At 34.4% G+C, this 17,535-nt stretch overlaps 1 protein-coding gene across 10 annotated transcripts in view; it reads right to left on the bottom strand.

Moving 5' to 3' along the window:
* ASPH (aspartate beta-hydroxylase) overlaps positions 1-17,535 on the bottom strand; it is a 115,164-nt gene that overhangs the window by 61,194 nt on the left and 36,435 nt on the right. For 4 of the 10 annotated variants that reach the window (XM_080579417.1, XM_080579411.1, XM_080579419.1 and 1 more), the window contains 12 exons: positions 14,461-14,550; positions 12,729-12,803; positions 12,073-12,234; positions 10,790-10,849; positions 9,400-9,456; positions 8,848-8,892; positions 8,090-8,125; positions 6,139-6,177; positions 4,380-4,424; positions 4,219-4,260; positions 3,482-3,532; positions 2,481-2,525 (listed from right to left, as the gene is read on the bottom strand). In XM_080579417.1, the coding sequence (XP_080435543.1) occupies positions 2,481-2,525; positions 3,482-3,532; positions 4,219-4,260; positions 4,380-4,424; positions 6,139-6,177; positions 8,090-8,125; positions 8,848-8,892; positions 9,400-9,456; positions 10,790-10,849; positions 12,073-12,234; positions 12,729-12,803; positions 14,461-14,550 (747 nt within the window). Of the gene's footprint in view, positions 1-2,480; positions 2,526-3,481; positions 3,533-4,218; positions 4,261-4,379; positions 4,425-6,138; positions 6,178-8,078; positions 8,126-8,847; positions 8,893-9,399; positions 9,457-10,789; positions 10,850-12,072; positions 12,235-12,728; positions 12,804-14,460; positions 14,551-17,535 lie in introns of all 10 variants that reach the window. The other 6 variants (XM_080579418.1, XM_080579416.1, XM_080579412.1 and 3 more) reach the window with 3 other exon arrangements.

Below are 17,535 nucleotides of genomic sequence, written 5' to 3' on the forward strand. Positions count from 1 at the left end.
GAAAGCAACTCAGCAATCACATCCACCGACTCCCTCAGCACCCTCGGGTGCATCCCATCTGGCCCAATGGACTTGTGACAGTCCAGGTGGAGCAGCAGGCCTCAAACTGTTTCCACCTGAACCATGCAGGGGGGTCTTCTGCTCCCCAAAGTGGTCTGGCTAGTAAAGACAGATGCAAAGAAGGTGTTAAGAACGTCAGCCTTTTCGTTATCCTTAAGTAGTCCAGTAAAGAATGAAGATTCTCTTTGGCCCTCCTCTTGCCATTAATATATTTATAAAAATATTTTTGTTATCCTTAATCATAGTGGCCAGGTTGAATTCGTACTGGGCTTTGGCCTTCCTGATTTTTTCCCTGAATATGTTGGCAACTTCCTTGTATTCTGTCTGAGTTGCCTGCCCCTTCTTTCACTGGACATAACCTCTCTTTTTCTCCCAGACACATAGCAAAAGTTCCCCGTTTGGCCACACTAGTCTTCTTCCCTGACAGCTCATCTTACGACACATGGGGACAGCTCCTACACCTTTAAGACTTCCTTCTTGAATAGTGCCCAGCATTCCTGGACCCCTCTGCCCTTCAGGATTGAATCCCAAGGGACCCTACCTACTAATGTCCTGAACAATTCATAGTCTGCTCTCCGGAAGCCCAGGGTAGCAGTTTTACTGACCCCCATCCTGACTTCACCAAGAATAGAGAACTCTACCATGTCATGGTCACTCTACCCAAGACAACTCCGTACCACCACATCTCCCACTAGGCCTTCTCTGTTCACGAACAGCAGGTCTAGCAGGACACCCCCTCTGGTAGGCTCACTGACCAGCTGAGTCATGAAGCTGTCTTCCACGCACTCCAGGAACCTCCTAGACTGCTTCCTCAGGGCTAGATTGTATTTCCAGCATATGTCTGGGAAGTTAAAGTCACCCGGAGGACAAGCGCTGGCGATTGAGCAACTTCCGCCAGCTGCTTATAGAACACCTCATCCGTCTCTTCATCCTGGTTTGGCGGTCTATAACAGACCCCCACCAGGATGTCCACCTTGTTGGCCAAGCCCTGATCCTTATCCACTCCCAACCCCGATCTCAATAGCATCCCAGCACTCTCTAATGTAGAGAGCCACACCACCACCCTTCCTTAGTTGCCTGTCGCTTCCGAAGTTTGTAGCCATCCATTGCAGCAATTCAGTCGTGCAAGTGGTCCCACCACGTTTCAGTGATGGCGGCTTGGTCGTAGTTTGCCTGCTGCACAATGGCTGCCAGCTCCTCCTGTTGTGTGCGCGTGCTGTGTGCATTGGTGTAGATGCACTTGAGAAGCCATTGCCCTCACTCTCAACCCTGGGACTGCTCCTCCAGGTTCATCTCTATCAAGTCTTATTTCCCCTCCACCCCCCTTCATACCTAGTTTAAAGCCCTCTCTCAGACAAAGCACTTACGTATTGATAGAAGTATTTCAGATCACCTCAGTTAAGGTCCAACATGTAAATTAAAACATGAACTAATCTGTATTGGGACATCACACAGATGTCCTGTGTTTTTCAATTCTCAGGCTACTTTTGGCATGTCTAAATATTAAATACAAGTTTCCTTCCCCACAAGGAAAGAAAAGTCTCATAGAATTACTGTGAAGTCACCACACCACTTCACAGCTTTTGCATATCGCAGGGATTAACCAATGCACAAAGGCGATTGAAAACTCCTTTGACCAACAACCGCACTATACAGGCATTCAGGGTAACAAGAACTAAACAAACAGCACCCAAGGCTCCTTGATTGCAACTGCTGTGATCTCCTGCTGAGAGATAGTACCCCTACTATATTGTTACAAAGAGCAAACAAGCAACTTGTAATACCAAGCTCTAAAAAAGCAGACCAAATCTAATATACAGTTGAACTGTATAAAGTCTCCTGTCAGAGACATGGATTCATTAGGTAGCTACTCTAAAAATGGTAAACACTATTGTCAAGCAACCAACAGAAAAGCTGGAAGTGCTACTGTTTGTAAAATCAGCTATGTCAATAAAAATGCGATAGCATGACAAAACCAATCCTGTTTACAAACCAGTGCCTAAAATGTGTGTTACAGTCTGAATCCAATAGATCTGACTGATACACAGACAAGTAACACTAATATCACCACCCATGACCAGTTACCCTAGAAAGGAAGCATGCACTTGAGACCCGAAACATTTATTTTTACCTTTACAGCTAAAGTATCCAACTCTCTCTGAAATTATTTAAAATTAAGTTTTAATTTAAAACTACTCAGTTTTATATGGAATACTTCCATATAACTCAATAGCCATCACTAGCATTTATGCAGTACAAGATAAAAATCATTGCTTCAAAAACGGGAAGCAACTTCAAATGACAATAATGATAACCCTTCACCCCTCTCCAAAAATGGTTTGTAGAACTTACCACATAGCTATAATATATATATATATATTAATATATATTTTTTAAAAGAACACTTAAGATTAACTTACCCACTGGATTATCATTTGAATAATCCTCAGTTTGAACAGGGATTTCTGTAAATGAGAAGTGCACAAAACTGAAACTGGTGAAACTAAATAGTTACAAAAAGCTGCATATTTTCTCTTATGTTCATCATAGTAACCTATTGAGCCTGTTCTGTAATAGTACTTTTGCAGAAGTGGGATTTTAATTTTTTCTCAGCTAAATTTTTCCAGGGGAAAGATTAATACTTAAGTAGGCAAGCACTTAATTTTCAGTACTGTACTGCACAAAAATCAAACTTCAAAATTATAAAATTGTACTATCCAAAGCACAAATATCCTCCCACTTTCGTATGCTATTAGAATATGGGCTTACAAAAAATGACCATATTTAGGAAGTTATAATGTTCCTAGCTGTAACTGTGAAATATTTTACTTGAAAATTCAGTTCTTTTAAATCCAGGATGTACATTTAAATGAGAAATGTCACCAACTGCTATTGCTGCTAATAGACTGAAGGTTGCACATAGCTCCCTATTCATGCACAGGGGGAGCCAGGCTCACTCACTGTAGATGGTAAGAAAAACTGAAGAGAAAAACTGAAATGTGCTCTGACTCAGGAATCCTGTAATGTACACTGCTCAAAGCTGGGATAACATTCCACTTTGCTTCTTATAGATATGTTCTTTTTCCAGAGTATGGAACACAGAGCAGAGTAAGGAATTCTTCAGCTTCATATGACCACTATTATTGCTGTAAGTTATTCTGAGCTGGAGCACTCAACTTCTAAAACTGAGCTGTGCTACGTAAGCTTTTAAAATTTGGCATTAAGAAAGCACAGCAAAACAAAAGAGAACAGGTTAGTTTCTAACAACACAGTTATGTTTGTCCTTAAAGGAAAAAGCACTGCAGAAAAAGAAGATATAAATGCATTTTTATTGTAGAATTCCTTTCTACAACATCAATCTTTTTTTTTTTTTCCTTCGTAAATAAGTAGCATATTCATGGGTAATACATGAAATACAAACCTGATTCCTCTGGTTCAGTGGCCAGGTTATCTTCTGTATGTTTATTTTCTACTGTTACAAAGAAAATAAAGGATTTAAGTTACACATAGTATGTTCTCAATTTTGCTTTTATTCCTCATGAACCACCCAGCCCCATTAATATCAAACAAGGAGTAAAACTGCAGAACAAACATTTTAACAGTAGAACAAAGGCAACTGAATGCATTTCATATTAAAAAATAGCTCTTCACTCTTAATGACTTCTATTACTCCCCTCCAAAAGTGATTTTTGTTGCAATTGTTATTTTTTTTTTTTTTACAAACATTAATATTTGTTTCCCATTTAATTATAACAAATTTTTCAAATGGAAAATTTGAAGAAAATATAGCATCAAACCCTATAAGCTGTGCTAAGAATAAACTGTTTAGATCACTTAGCTCTAGCTGACTGAATTAAGGTCATGTTTGAAAAAAATCTTGCTTAATGATACTTTAAATTCTTGAAGTTAATCTTCAAATTACATCTGATTCGGTATACATCTGAAATTCCCTGGCACCAGCACAACAAACAAAAATTCACAACTTAATCTTTTTGAGCAGTCATCTGGGAAATTAACGTACTCTATTCCACAAATTGAAGCTTTAAGTACTTCATGCAGTACATTTTCCTGCAATATTTTTCTACATATAAAAATTATATTAACAGATTTAAATAGACTTATAAAGTGTTTTCTTTCTCTGTTTATAAAAACTCATACCTGACATCTTTTTATCAATTTCCAGATCTTCAATAATCTCATCTGTAAGTGTAAAAAGATAAAAGTATATAATTAGGTGTTTGTTTTTTTTCCTTCTCTCCTTCTTCATCAGCATCAGAATCTTTCACCAAAACACTAAGATCACAATAAAAAAAATATACCTTGCTCTGTGGCTTCATGTACTTCCTCAAGAAGGTCCTCGACAGCTAAAAAAACACATTGAATTCAGAGTAATAATGAAGTCAAGTTCTAAACTGATGAAACTTGCATACAACACCAAAGAACAGAGCTAGTACATAGACATGTTCAACTGTGAACAGAAAATTGCAAAAAGCAAACAAACTTTTACTAATTTTGAGGGGGAAAAAAAACCTTAAATTTTCTTTCCTGTTTCACTACACAACTGCTGTATTAGTGTAGGTATTTCAAAAATCATACCCTCTAAACAAATGTCATTTGGATTAAAACACAGTAACTTTAAAAAAAATTAAAAACACTCAATCTTTCTGAGCATGTCTTTACTCTTAAAAAGCTTACTCATACTGATTGGCTTTAGTAGTGAATAATAGCACTAACCGACAGCCTACATGGCTAAATATTTTTGCACTGCTTACTGCTGTAACACTCCTCCCCCCTCATCTTAGCCCTATATACTGTTGTGTCATTATCCCCCCTACATTTATAGGGAAAAAACCAAATATTTACACGTACATTTACATATACAGGACATTTAGGGTTGTCCCGGTATTTAATCCAACATTCTATCTGAACGAAGGCTAGAGCAAGATGGAGTACATAGGATGTGGAACTGCTTTGGAACTTTCATGCAAAACCAGTTGCATATCCATCCTTCCATATAAATAACTACTGTGTTTCAGGGTAAAATTCAAAATAGTAGCTATTCTAAAACATTTATTTTAAATAATTCCAGCTCTGTATAGCCTTTTAATTTGGATAAAAGTACATCTCTCATTGGTGGATCCTGCTTTCCTTCCTGCAGGACAGTAAGTTCAACTTAAACTGGGGCTTCTCCATGGAAAAACTAAATATATTTATTTTTACTGTCATTGAATTTGCCACCCTTCAACTCATTGGCTGTCCTCTTAAGCTTACGGTCACACGGGTAATAGAACAGATACTTCCAATTTTATCTACACTACAGCACTTCTTGAATTCATTCTAAATTAAGCACTTGTGTCTTTTTCATTCACTTATCTGAGATGACTTTCAAAAGAGCTGGTATTTGAAGACAAAGTATAGAGAAAGGACCGAAGACTACAATTATTTTAATTGGTTTAGCTAATTAGAAAACAGCACCAGCAAAAAGCATCCGCCAAAGCAGAGCTAGTACTGGCAACCTGTAAAATCTGAATTCACTTCCTACAAGACACTTTTTTTTTTTTTTTTGAACTTCCAGAAGTAGGCATTGGTTACAAGGTTATAAGCCAGGCTCATGGCAAGCAGGTTGAGTGTCTAGGCCAAATGACTGTGTTCCAAAAACCTGCAGAAAGCCTCACATGCCCCATTTTGTCTCAGCACTGCAATCTCAAGATTTAAAGATGAATCTTTGAGGATGGTAATATTAAGGAGAGTCTTAATTCATAGTCAGAAATCTGGCTTGGTAACTATAGATGCTGTAATGAACATTTCCCATAACTGGTATTACACTGTGACTGAAGATTACACAGATTTTATATTCCAATATAAATTCACTTTGCCATTTAGATAACAGTCTTCATGCTAAGTTTACTAAAATATTTCTGATTTTTTAAAATTATACTCCAATAACATTTATTGCAGAGATATTTCACTTTAACTGCATATGAAATAAAAAGGATTTTCCAATACGCCCCATATACATATATGTAAACGTATACATACACACACACGTGTGTACATACATGCATCTATAGACTATACCTGTATCTTGAGTCTCAGTCTCCTCTTCATGTTTTGGTTCTGAAAAGAAAAAAAAAGCGTGGTTGATTTACACGAAGTATCCTAAAAATAATTTAGTTATTAGGCATCTAATTCATTTCTCTTTTGACAAATGCAAAGCTCTCAAAGGTTTCCTCTACTTTTGGAGCATGCTTAGATATATGAACCCTCACTAGTACCCGTAGGGGGAATTCTACGTATAAAACATATCAAACGTGAACATAATGCTGAAATTTCAACATTCCTATGCACACAGATGAAGTATTGAAAATAACAAAAATAAAGCTATCATTCTGTGCATTATAATTCACCTACACTCCTACATTTTGAGTAAAGAGCTAGTATAATTTTCATAACTTAGAACAAGAAATAGGTTAAGAATACCCATACTTTAAATAATGTCTAAAGATGGACAAAGTGCTGTCCATTTATTGCCTAAATTCTCAATGCACAACTGATTGTGATTTTTAAAACTAAAAACTTCAAGGTTCATCCAGTGATCTAGGTAATTTCATTATCTTAACAGTAGTTAACTCATCCAATAAAAGGTTGTTTACATCAGATTTTTAAAAATCCTTTCTACTATTACATGTTTCGTCTTAAAAGATACAAATAATCAGTCGGATCCCCCTCCACTCCTTTAAAAATATTCTTACAATATAATTTCAAAAAAATAATCCAGAATTCTTTATTTCTAATCATATTCTAAAACTTTTTTTCTTTCTCTAGTTTCATCGCTACAAACTATATAAAAAAAATTTATAAAAACTATTGAAAGTTGTGCACAATAATTACATAACTGATTTATTTACACTCTTCACTGTGGGCAAAAATATGCAAGTATTTCAACTAAGGAACTGTTAATGTTAGTAACATCTATAGAAGATATGAAGAGACAGTTCCTTTCCACATGCTTACACACACACAAAGTGGCTGCAATGTACAATATGCCTCCAGTTTGTCCCGATGCCATGCAAGGCAGAAGTGAGTATAGGAGCTGTGATCCTATTAGAGAGGGTCTCTGATCTTAATTAAGAACTAAGCCATACAAATAAAGAGTCAGAAAAGAAACTGAACTACTCTGGCTAACAATTACTTTGGTGCTGCCCTCTCAGCTTTCTGTGAATTCTTCGGAGTATCAAGAATGGAGAAAATACTGTCAGAGGGTTTGCCAGATGAGAAGGAACACATCTGACAGACACTGAGAAGATGATTTGACTCTAGAACAGAGAAGCACATACTTCTGCTGCTTTCTCTGACATTTGCATCTGAAGCTTTAAAATGATTCTTCTTGTGTAACTGAACTTCTGCTGTTCTTAGAGTTAATGTCAAAAACGTAAGCTTTACATTTGAGAGGAAGAACTTCTGATCTCCATGATGGCTTCCATCCCGTCTTTGGCTTTAGAACAGAGGTGCTAGAAACTCCCTTCTCCAGGAAATGAGCAAACGTTTCATTTTCCATCCAACTAAAAGTGTGTTTTCATGAGAAGGGTTGAAAGGTGCAAAGGAAGATGGGCTAGGAGACAACAGGGATGAAAACTAGGTACTATAGCTACTATAATGCTGTCCAGCGTACATTTGTGAACTCCCATTTGCTCAAAATGGACAGTCTGTGCTTTTTGTGCCACGAAGGCACAAAGCATGATAAAGGGGACTGGTAATGTCTGGTAATATCTGGTAATTACTGGGAATGTAAACTATACGTATACTCTACACTTGTTCCAGTGTTAAAGACTGATAAATTGCTCAGATACACAGGGGATTTGAACTTCAAAAATCCCTTATCACAGAAGTTATAAAATAATGTGACAGCACAGAAAATTTTAAGGCAAAACAATTTCACTTTCACAGTACTTAAAGACTTTCAGAACCATATGGTGGTAAAGTAAGGATTATGATACAGTCACTTCACTAAATATAACAGTTCTTATACCATGTTCTTCATTATAATCCCCATGAACTCTATCCTCTGTTTAGAAGGGGAAAAATTCAGTATTAAAATCCATATAATTTTAAAGATAATACTTGCACACAAATAATTCAGTGTCAAGTTTATTCAGGAAAAATACTCAAACCTATAGTATTTTATACTGTATTACAGTTCATAATACTAAGAGTTTATTTAAGCCTAAGATTTTTAAAAGATTCAGTGGAAAAAAGTGATTTTCTGGCATCACAAAGTAGACTTAGATTCGTCACTATCATTAGGGTTTTTTATACAAGTCATGAAAATATCTACAAATGACCTACAATTCATAATGAAAATACTCATAAATCATTTTTATATACAGCAAAATTTTACACAACTGTACTTTGTAATGCCTTTTTTTTTCCTAGAGATATGACATTTTTCCTGATATTTATACAAACTATCTTCAAAGTCCTTGGCAAATCCAAGTTGTTTTTTTTATCCACAGAAACATTTCTATGAAATTTAAAATACAAATACACACTCTCCTAGATGTTTAACCCTCAAAATATTTTTGTCCACTTGGCTCACATTACAAAGTAGTAATATTCATGTAGTTCTTTGCATTTTTTCAGAATGTAAATAAAGATGTAATGACTTATAAACCAATAAACTTATGAAACTGATACTGTATATGACCTCCATTTGGGGGGGGGGGAGCAGGGGGACTTGTTTGGGAGACAAAATTCAACCAAAGTTCTATAAAAGACTTTGCGCTGTACCTGTGTAATGTTCAACAGCATCTTCTAACATTAGTTCAGCATCACCTTAAATAAAAATATTTAATATTTTAAGTTCTAATCAAGTTTTCATGCAACAGCTAAATAGCACAGAAAAAGTTTAAAGGTTACATATTATTACCTCAAGAATAAGAGAACTAGACATATTTGAATTAATATAACAACATTTTATTTGAAAGTGACAGATTGTCAAACACATCCAGGAGCTATATCACCATATAATAAGTTTAGGCATATTTTTATTTAGGCCTAGAATTATGAATAGAGTAAGTCTTTGACAACCTGTTGATTAGGCTGGAGGACTACTCCAGTAAACAGTTGTGCAAGTATTTGTGGCACGTTCTATTCACAACTAACAGTAACATACATAGCTGCAAAATCAATACTGCAAAAATCAGGTTTATTTGAAACTGCTTGAAAAAACTGTTTGAACATAAAACTGAATTAACAGCAAACACGATACGTTACTTTGAAGCCTGTTTAAAAAAGCACAAGTGATTATATTACAATCTAAAGTTAAGAAGATTTACAGACCTGGAGCTTCTGGATCACTTACTGTCTTCTCTACATCCATATCATAATCATATGAAACTGTAAATACGAAAATATATATATATATATATTTAATATCGCATTATTTTAACTTGCATGAATATGTCTTCCGATAGCTAAATGCAACTCTCCAGTTGAGAACTATTAAATGACATCTATACATTTGCAACTAAACACACAATCTAGTGGAAGGTGCTGAATTACCCTCCCTTCCAGTCCTGTGATATACCCTTAGTATGAAAACTAGGTACATGAGAGCTGTAAGTCTGCATGAACATTTTTAAAAGCTCTAATATGAATAATAAATATCATCTTTCCCCATTCCAAAAGTTCTAAAGTAGTTTCTTTACTTAGTGTTGGTGCTGGTCTGCAGAGGACAACCACTGCCAATAAGAGCCAGAAAAACAAACCTTGAGAAATATTCAATTCTGGCATCATAGATATTGAACAATTTATCTTTTTATTTTTTCCCATTGAATTGCTGATTCTGTGACTATAACTCTTCGAGATGTTATTTCTATACTCACTATGACACATCAGACAACACACGGTCCTGAAGGTAAAATAACTTATCCTTGTACTTTGGAAATATAGCAGCATGGATTCCAGACTGGTAGCTGGAATCTTTTTTTTTTTTTTTTTCCTGTATCAGATAAAAATATTTTGTTGTCATATTTGGCATTAGAAAAAGACCGAAGTCCAGAACTGGCTTATTATCTTTGGTTCAATGCTTAGTCCAAACTGAAATCCAGGTCTGATGTAAATGGAAGAGGCTGCCTGTACTATAAAGAAGCATTATTACTAGCCAGATAAAAACATTTCTCAGACAGCAGGGAAAATGTAGTATCCATTTGATGTTTCTCAATAGATGGACTAATGGGTAAAATAAGCCAACACTATTCTGTAAGGTATCAAACAGATTAAGGTATCAAACAGATTAAGATGACTAGAGGCTAAGTGGATGTACTTGCATGCAAAATTTCCTAAAGCTTTAAAGATGAATTAAGGGTGTACACTAGGAGAACACTATAAGGATAGTTCCATATTAAGTCCTTGGAGCTGACTGACTCCTCTGATAGCATAATGGGCCATAAAATATTAAATAGTCCTGAAGGCGAGGTTACAGCCAGAAACTCAAAGTACAAATTAAATTTTTGCACTACCTGAAAGCAAAGTTTCCATACATACCATCCCCTACTCTATAAGAACTATTTGCCATAGCAATTATGATATATTCACCTCAGAATAAATATATCTAAGACATGAACAAATAAACATTTTCAAAATGATACATTACTAAACTAGTTTAGCTTTTTCATATCATTTTCAGTATAAAACTAATATTGCTGGGCTTGGAAAAATAAAATTATACCTGGAACTTCTAATGTTTCAGGCTGTGTTGCTCCAAGATCATCTGCTACAGGATCAGCATCTGAGAAATTGAGAAATAAGCATAAATTAAAAATTTTAGCTTTTTTTTTTTAAACACTGCATGGCACTGCAAATGCTGTAAAAGAATATTATATAGTCAAATTTCTAAGCAGAAATTCTAAGCAAATTTATTCTAATGCCAGAGATATTCAAATAGGCTGAAAGAACAAAATTTCTATATGTAATACTGAGAAGACATATACTCGATACACATTTGCTCAAAAAAGATAATTGTCCCTGCAGAAATTTTTCTCCCAAATTCAAGTCTGCTGTTGGAAAACTCACCTCCGTGACAGTCTAAATATAAGGAAAATAGAATATATTCACTTTGCCTTCTCATTATTTAAAATCTTTAAAATGACTGGAATTTGAGTATTTCATCTATTCCCCTAATTCAGCTTGCACCATAGAGGAATAGAAGAGACACAGGAAAAAGGAGGTATAACAGACCTAGACGAAAAGAATTACTTCAGTTGTGAAGAAAGAATCTCGGCTTACTTCCAGCAACTTTTGGATATTTGTTTTGGAAAACTTTTGGATAACGTTGATTACATGAGTTTTTCAGAATAACATCTTAAACGATACACAAAATTTTCAGTACTTTGGACAACAGCATTCAGAAATACTTTTCTCTAAGTTCCAATTAGACAATATGATTCTGATCTAATATTTTGATTACAAACATTTTTTTTTTTATCATCCTGTCAATACCGCAAGGCAATCGGATAAGAGTATCTTTACACAATACTATATTCTTAGCAGTACTTGGAATATTGTTCACTTATAACATTCTCTTGAAGAGCTGTATTAGCAGTATATTGAGAATAAGTCTGTCTACAAAAGCCAGTGCTATCAAACTCTTAAAATTTAGTTAAAAAAAATCTAGGAAGTACAGAAGCACATTCCATAGATACGATTCAAGCCCCTCTATTTTGGGGAGAAATGTGTAGCTAGAACCCAGATTAATTCAGTTGTTTGAAAACCACACTGCAGTAAGTATATAATTTACAGTCAGCTGGATTCCACAACTCGTGACATTTTAATATTCCATTTTGATTTAAAAAATATTTATTTGCTAAATAATGCTTGCAGTAGTTGACATTTGCTAAGTTTCTATGGCAAGCAGAAATTAAAGAGTCACTTTTTTAAACATGAAGGGTTTCCATTTGTCTGTCCACATTTTTGTCAACATTTAATTTTAAATATATTTAGTCATTCAGATACCTTTCTGAAATGAGTCTGGTGTCTCATAGTCCTCTGTCACTTCATTCTCTAATTCTCCGAGCAAGTCATCTGTTGCAGGAGCTTCAAAAGTTTCTCCATGTGTTTCTTCCTTCTCTTGCCACTGTTCATTTACGCTTTCATGTACATCTTCATGTCTCTCTCCTAATTGAGAATACAGATTGTTAGAGAATACACAATCATTGGTAAATTCTGCTACAAGCAAATAGCTTTCAACACACATTGTGTTTTCCAAGTACTCCCAACAGAGAGGGGCACAAACGACTTGTCTGACCCTTACCATAGTATAAAACTAAGGTATCTGCACTGACTCACCACTGCCTTTATTAGTCACGAAGAGAAAACTGTAAAAAACAAACAACTGTTTGACCATTCTTGCACTTTACAGAGCATTTCTAGGAAATTCTTGTTAACTGACTGATTTGAGCTACTGCTGCCAAATGTCTCTGAAAAAAAGGGCCACAAATCCAAGATTTGAATTTTTCAAAAAATTTTTTTGAAATTACTAAGTATTTGCTTAGAATGTTCTGTGCAGACAAAAGTACGTTGAGTGCACACGAAAAACAGACTATGAAATTTCTCTTGCTTATGTCAAGATTTATAAATTCATCAGTGATTTTTAAGCATTAATGCATTACCAGGCTCAGAATGGATAGCTTCATGAAGAACAGGCTGAATATCCTCTTCCAATTCTACATCAGCATTCTTGTGCTCTAAAAGGATTATAAATTGCAATGAAGGTAAGTGCAAGAATCTAAACACTAGTTCAAGGCTTGCAGCTTTTAGTAGTCTCCATAAATTCTTTACTCCGTTCCATAAAGTTCTCTAGAAATTTACTTGGTGAATCTCTGCAACTCATGTAATTATAAATATAATTTGGTTTTGTTTACTGTCCAACATAGAACATGTTGCATCATTACATTAAATCATCCTGAAGACCAATTAGAAGAATTTATCTACAGTGGATTTTCTGCATATAACTTTTTCTTAGTGGCAGTAACATTAATAATTTCAGGTACCTAACCAAACCACAAATTCTCTTTGGAGTAATTACTTTACTGATACTTTCCTCCATTACTTTCCTACAATTTAGATTGCAGCACTAACTTGTCATTTTTGACAACAGAATGTCATTTACAGAAGAGGGGTTTTATTCGTTTCAGAAATAGGGAAAATAAACACTAAGATTACAATAGCAAGGTCTCCTCCTGGCAATTCATAGTAGAATAAATCCAAAACTGATTTCGGGGACAAGTTATCATCATATAAAACACGAGCCCAAAACATAACAGGAATTTGTACTAGGAGTTGCCTTCATATAAATGTCCTGAAATTAACATTGAGAAACTGGCAAAAAACAATCCTGTTGCATTTTCAAACAAAGTACCAAAATGTTTGTTAAAAAAAGTTACGAAAAATGAAATTACATAATATACATTATAATAACTTAAGTAATTCAAATTCTATATTCTATTTTATTAACCATATGCTCCACATTTGTGGGTTATTGTGTCATGTACAAAAACAGGTAATCACCAAATAGGATAAGCCTCTTCCATGAACTGGAAAAAGATACGTTTTGAGTAATATTAAAATGCAAATTGTTTATCTGAAAGCTGGCACATAAAAAATATTTTCTCTTGAATTCCTCTTGAACCCAATAAATTTTAATATTTTTAAGGTGTATTTTAACATTTACTTTTTCAGAACTAAAAGCTATACTTACTGTGTTTTTTATATACTACTGTTTTAGTAGAAAATTGAATATTCAAATAAGCTTATCAAATGATTTAAATTTTTTGGTTTAACTTAAAATACAGAATGCAAAATTACTGGAATTGAAAAAAAATACTTTCCTATTATCAGATAACTTCAGAAACTGAGAAAAGTTCTACTACTCAAACTACAAAATAAAAGTCATTTAAAAGGAATGGCTGCTGTACAGCTACATTTATGTTCTTCCTTTTTTTCTTCACCAAAGGAGAACGATTTTACAATTTTTTATATATAGCATTATTCTATAATATCTATTATTATTCTTAGGTGGAGAATCTGCTGTTATTCTGACCGTGTATACTGCTGCTTATGTATCAAAACCACAACCGTACACCCACAGAAAATTATTCTGCTGTGACATAGTTCCAAGAGAACTGACAAGAGTGCCTTCTATAAACTTTTAATGGCCGGTGATTTATATAAAGCTATTAACAGTCACTCCAGTTAAATGTTATAGTGTATAAACACAACGTGATAAAAGATTTAATATTCTACCCAAAGAAATAAAAAAAAAAATTGCATGCTAAGAAACAGAATCATAATTCAAATGAAATATCATGTCTCGTTTCTTCTGTGGTTTATGAGAAACCTTACCTGATTTGACAAATGACTGTTCATCAGGCTGAATGGTCTCCTCGGATTCTGGTGATGTTGACTGTTCTGGGACAGATCTTTCTTTTAGGCCTGCATTTTTTAGTCATAAAGTTAACTTTAGGCTTTTCTGATTTGATTCAAATATAAATTAAGAAAGTTGTTTCACATATATCAGCGACAACAAAAGTTAAAATTAACAATAAATACTTCACTTGAAGGAATTAATTGTAACTACAGGGCTGTCCTGATATATAACATACACAAAGACTAAAGTGTACTGAGATAGTAATCAAGCATATGTTTTGAAGTCAGACACACAATGGGAAAAAAACTGGACACAAATTTAAGCATCTGTCTTTAATTCATTGTAACTGAACAAATTACTGTGCTATTCTCAAGTTCCATTCCATTTCCAGAAGATAATTGGGCAGCAGGTTTTTCTCACTATTTTTCTATTTGGGAAAAAGTGCTTCACGTAATCACTTTTCTATTTTATGAATAACCAATTTTAAATGTGCACTGCTTATAATATGTTTTCTTAAGTTAAATCTTAGAAGATCATATAAATAGAACTGTAGTCTCTTCAAAATTGGCTAATTTCTTCTGACACCTAAGTTATTGCAGATGGAGTTCCTCCACTAAGTTGCTTACTATCTATGCCACTGAGTTTTTCTAGACCAGGTGCCATGGAGAGGGGGAAAAAAAAAAAAAAAAAAAAATCAATAACAGCAAGGACCAATACCAAGGTAAGAGAGAAAGAAAGATGATTCGTATCCTTCTTAGAAAAACACCTGTTCAGGATTAAGCAGGTCATTAATCATGATTTACTGTCCTAGTTACAGGAAGTACATTGAAATGCTTGAAAGATTATGCCACGTCTCAAGAGATTATACCCTCAAGAAAGAATGTATTGGTGTTAGCCTAATCATCCGCTCAAACATCGTTTAGGAAGGATTAAGGCAAGAAAGGTTCAGACTAGATCTAATAAAAAAACTTTTTGCCCCCATGAGGACAGTCAACTCAGCAGGCTGTACAGAGGTTGTGCATTCACATGGTGGAGCTTTTAAGTACCACACTGGGCAACACCCAAAGCAACCTGGCCTTATCTCTGAGCTGATCCTGTTTTTGAGCAAGAATAACAGAATAAGGACCTCCTAAAGTCCCTTCAAAACTGAATGCTCCTATGATCATTTTTCCTGGATTTGCATTTGGAGTTCCAAGGTCAATTAAGGTAAAACTACTTTCTTAAATAAAGGAACTCGGACACACACCACCTCAAACAAACTAGTTTATCAAGACTTGTATGCACAGAACTCAATATAATATTATTTTAAAAAGCAGAGGCTACACAATAATGAACACTCTTCCACTGCTAATGCTCATGTAAAAGTAACTTTATGTGGAACAATATAAGTATTATATTTAAAATCAGTAAAGTTTTAAAAATATTATCATCAGGTCTCTACTGGAGTCAAATATATCTCTGTACAAAATGGAGTGGTATGTCTCCAAACAACTTTGTGTAAACTAGTAAGATCTTATCTTGCACCATAAGAAGCACATATATTTATTCCATTATCCTATACAATGGGAACAGGAAAAAAAAGAATTAAAAGAACAAATCCTACTACTTACATTTTTTAAAATATCTAAAATTGTTTAAATCACATTATGTAATTGACTATTACAGTAGTTAAGCTGTATCTAAAAGCACTATAATTAAGAGTCTTACAGACTCTTGTTGACACCAGAATTTACACCTGTTTTTTAACCAACTTTCTGCCACGTCATAAAAAAATCCAAAATATTATTGCAGTAATATTAAAGGCTACAAGAGTAGTAAGTTACTTCCTTCCTTCTACAATCATCTCTAAATACAAAGAAAAAAGCAGTTCCTTATTTTAGCCACTGTTTCAGACTTCAGAATCTGGAAGACTAGAAACAGACACCCTACTTCCACAAATGCTGTTTACTTCCTTTATACATACAGCTCTTCAAATACATTCTCATATCTTCTGAAAACTCACGTGTCCAAATTCAGACAACTTGCACAGCTTCAGTGATGAATGAATTTGGTATTAAAAAGACATATTTCACAACTAACTAGCATTTAGGGTGTATAAAAGGAAAGAAAGGACTAGTGAGAATATTTCTTCATTTTTGTTTGCACGTTTTTCAATTTTGTTTTCATGCTTTATGTACATCTACTGTGTGTTTTTATCACTGATTCCTGTTCAGTCCTGTTGAGTATGTAACAGTCATTTGTGTTTTACAAGATACTATTTTCTCTGATCTTTTTATCAAAATGAAGTTGCGCTCAGTTTTTACTTGTGTTGACCTTTTTGAGCTTACATCGTAACTTGCCATGTTAAATTGAACAACAATATTTCATTGAGATATGCAAAAGCACAAAAGATATCTGGGGAAAAAATCCATTTACTGCGTAGCTATCTGTACAGCCCGAAGTACTACTCAAACAAAATGTTCTTTGAAAAAGCAACTTATTTAGAACCAGATAAACTTGGTCACACAGTTGGTCATATCTTGGCTCATAGATATGAAAATATAGTAATTAGGTAACTCATTCTAAATTTCACTCCTAGACTGTCATATTAGGGAAGAAAATAAAAGTGATGTGCATTTAGCACTGTGTCACTATTCTCGAGAAGTGCGATCTGAATACTCCTTCATCAAACGTGTATTAACACCTAATAAAGCACAGATGACTAATCATAACCATCATGACTGAGACCTAAAAAAGAACACTCACTATACAAGTGCATTTATTAAATCATTTCGTCAAGATTTCACTAAGCACTATAATGTTCACAACACACACCCCTTTTCCTTCCTTCTTCACACATACAAATGTTTAGAACATAGCACAGTATATCAACTCTGTCAATTGTAACAGCTGGAATCTTAAGTTACTGTATTATTTTCTACAGCTTTCATCTGAACTATTTTTTTTATTATTTAAAAAAAAGTCTGATTGCATTTTTTACTTCTAGGGATCAAAGTATTTTACAGACGTGTGCTATACCAACTGCCTGACATAAGTGTATTGTCAACAGT

The sequence above is a fragment of the Anser brachyrhynchus genome, assembly GCF_964034855.1.
Source record: "Anser brachyrhynchus genome assembly, chromosome: 2".
Classification (NCBI taxonomy): Eukaryota; Metazoa; Chordata; class Aves; order Anseriformes; family Anatidae; genus Anser; species Anser brachyrhynchus.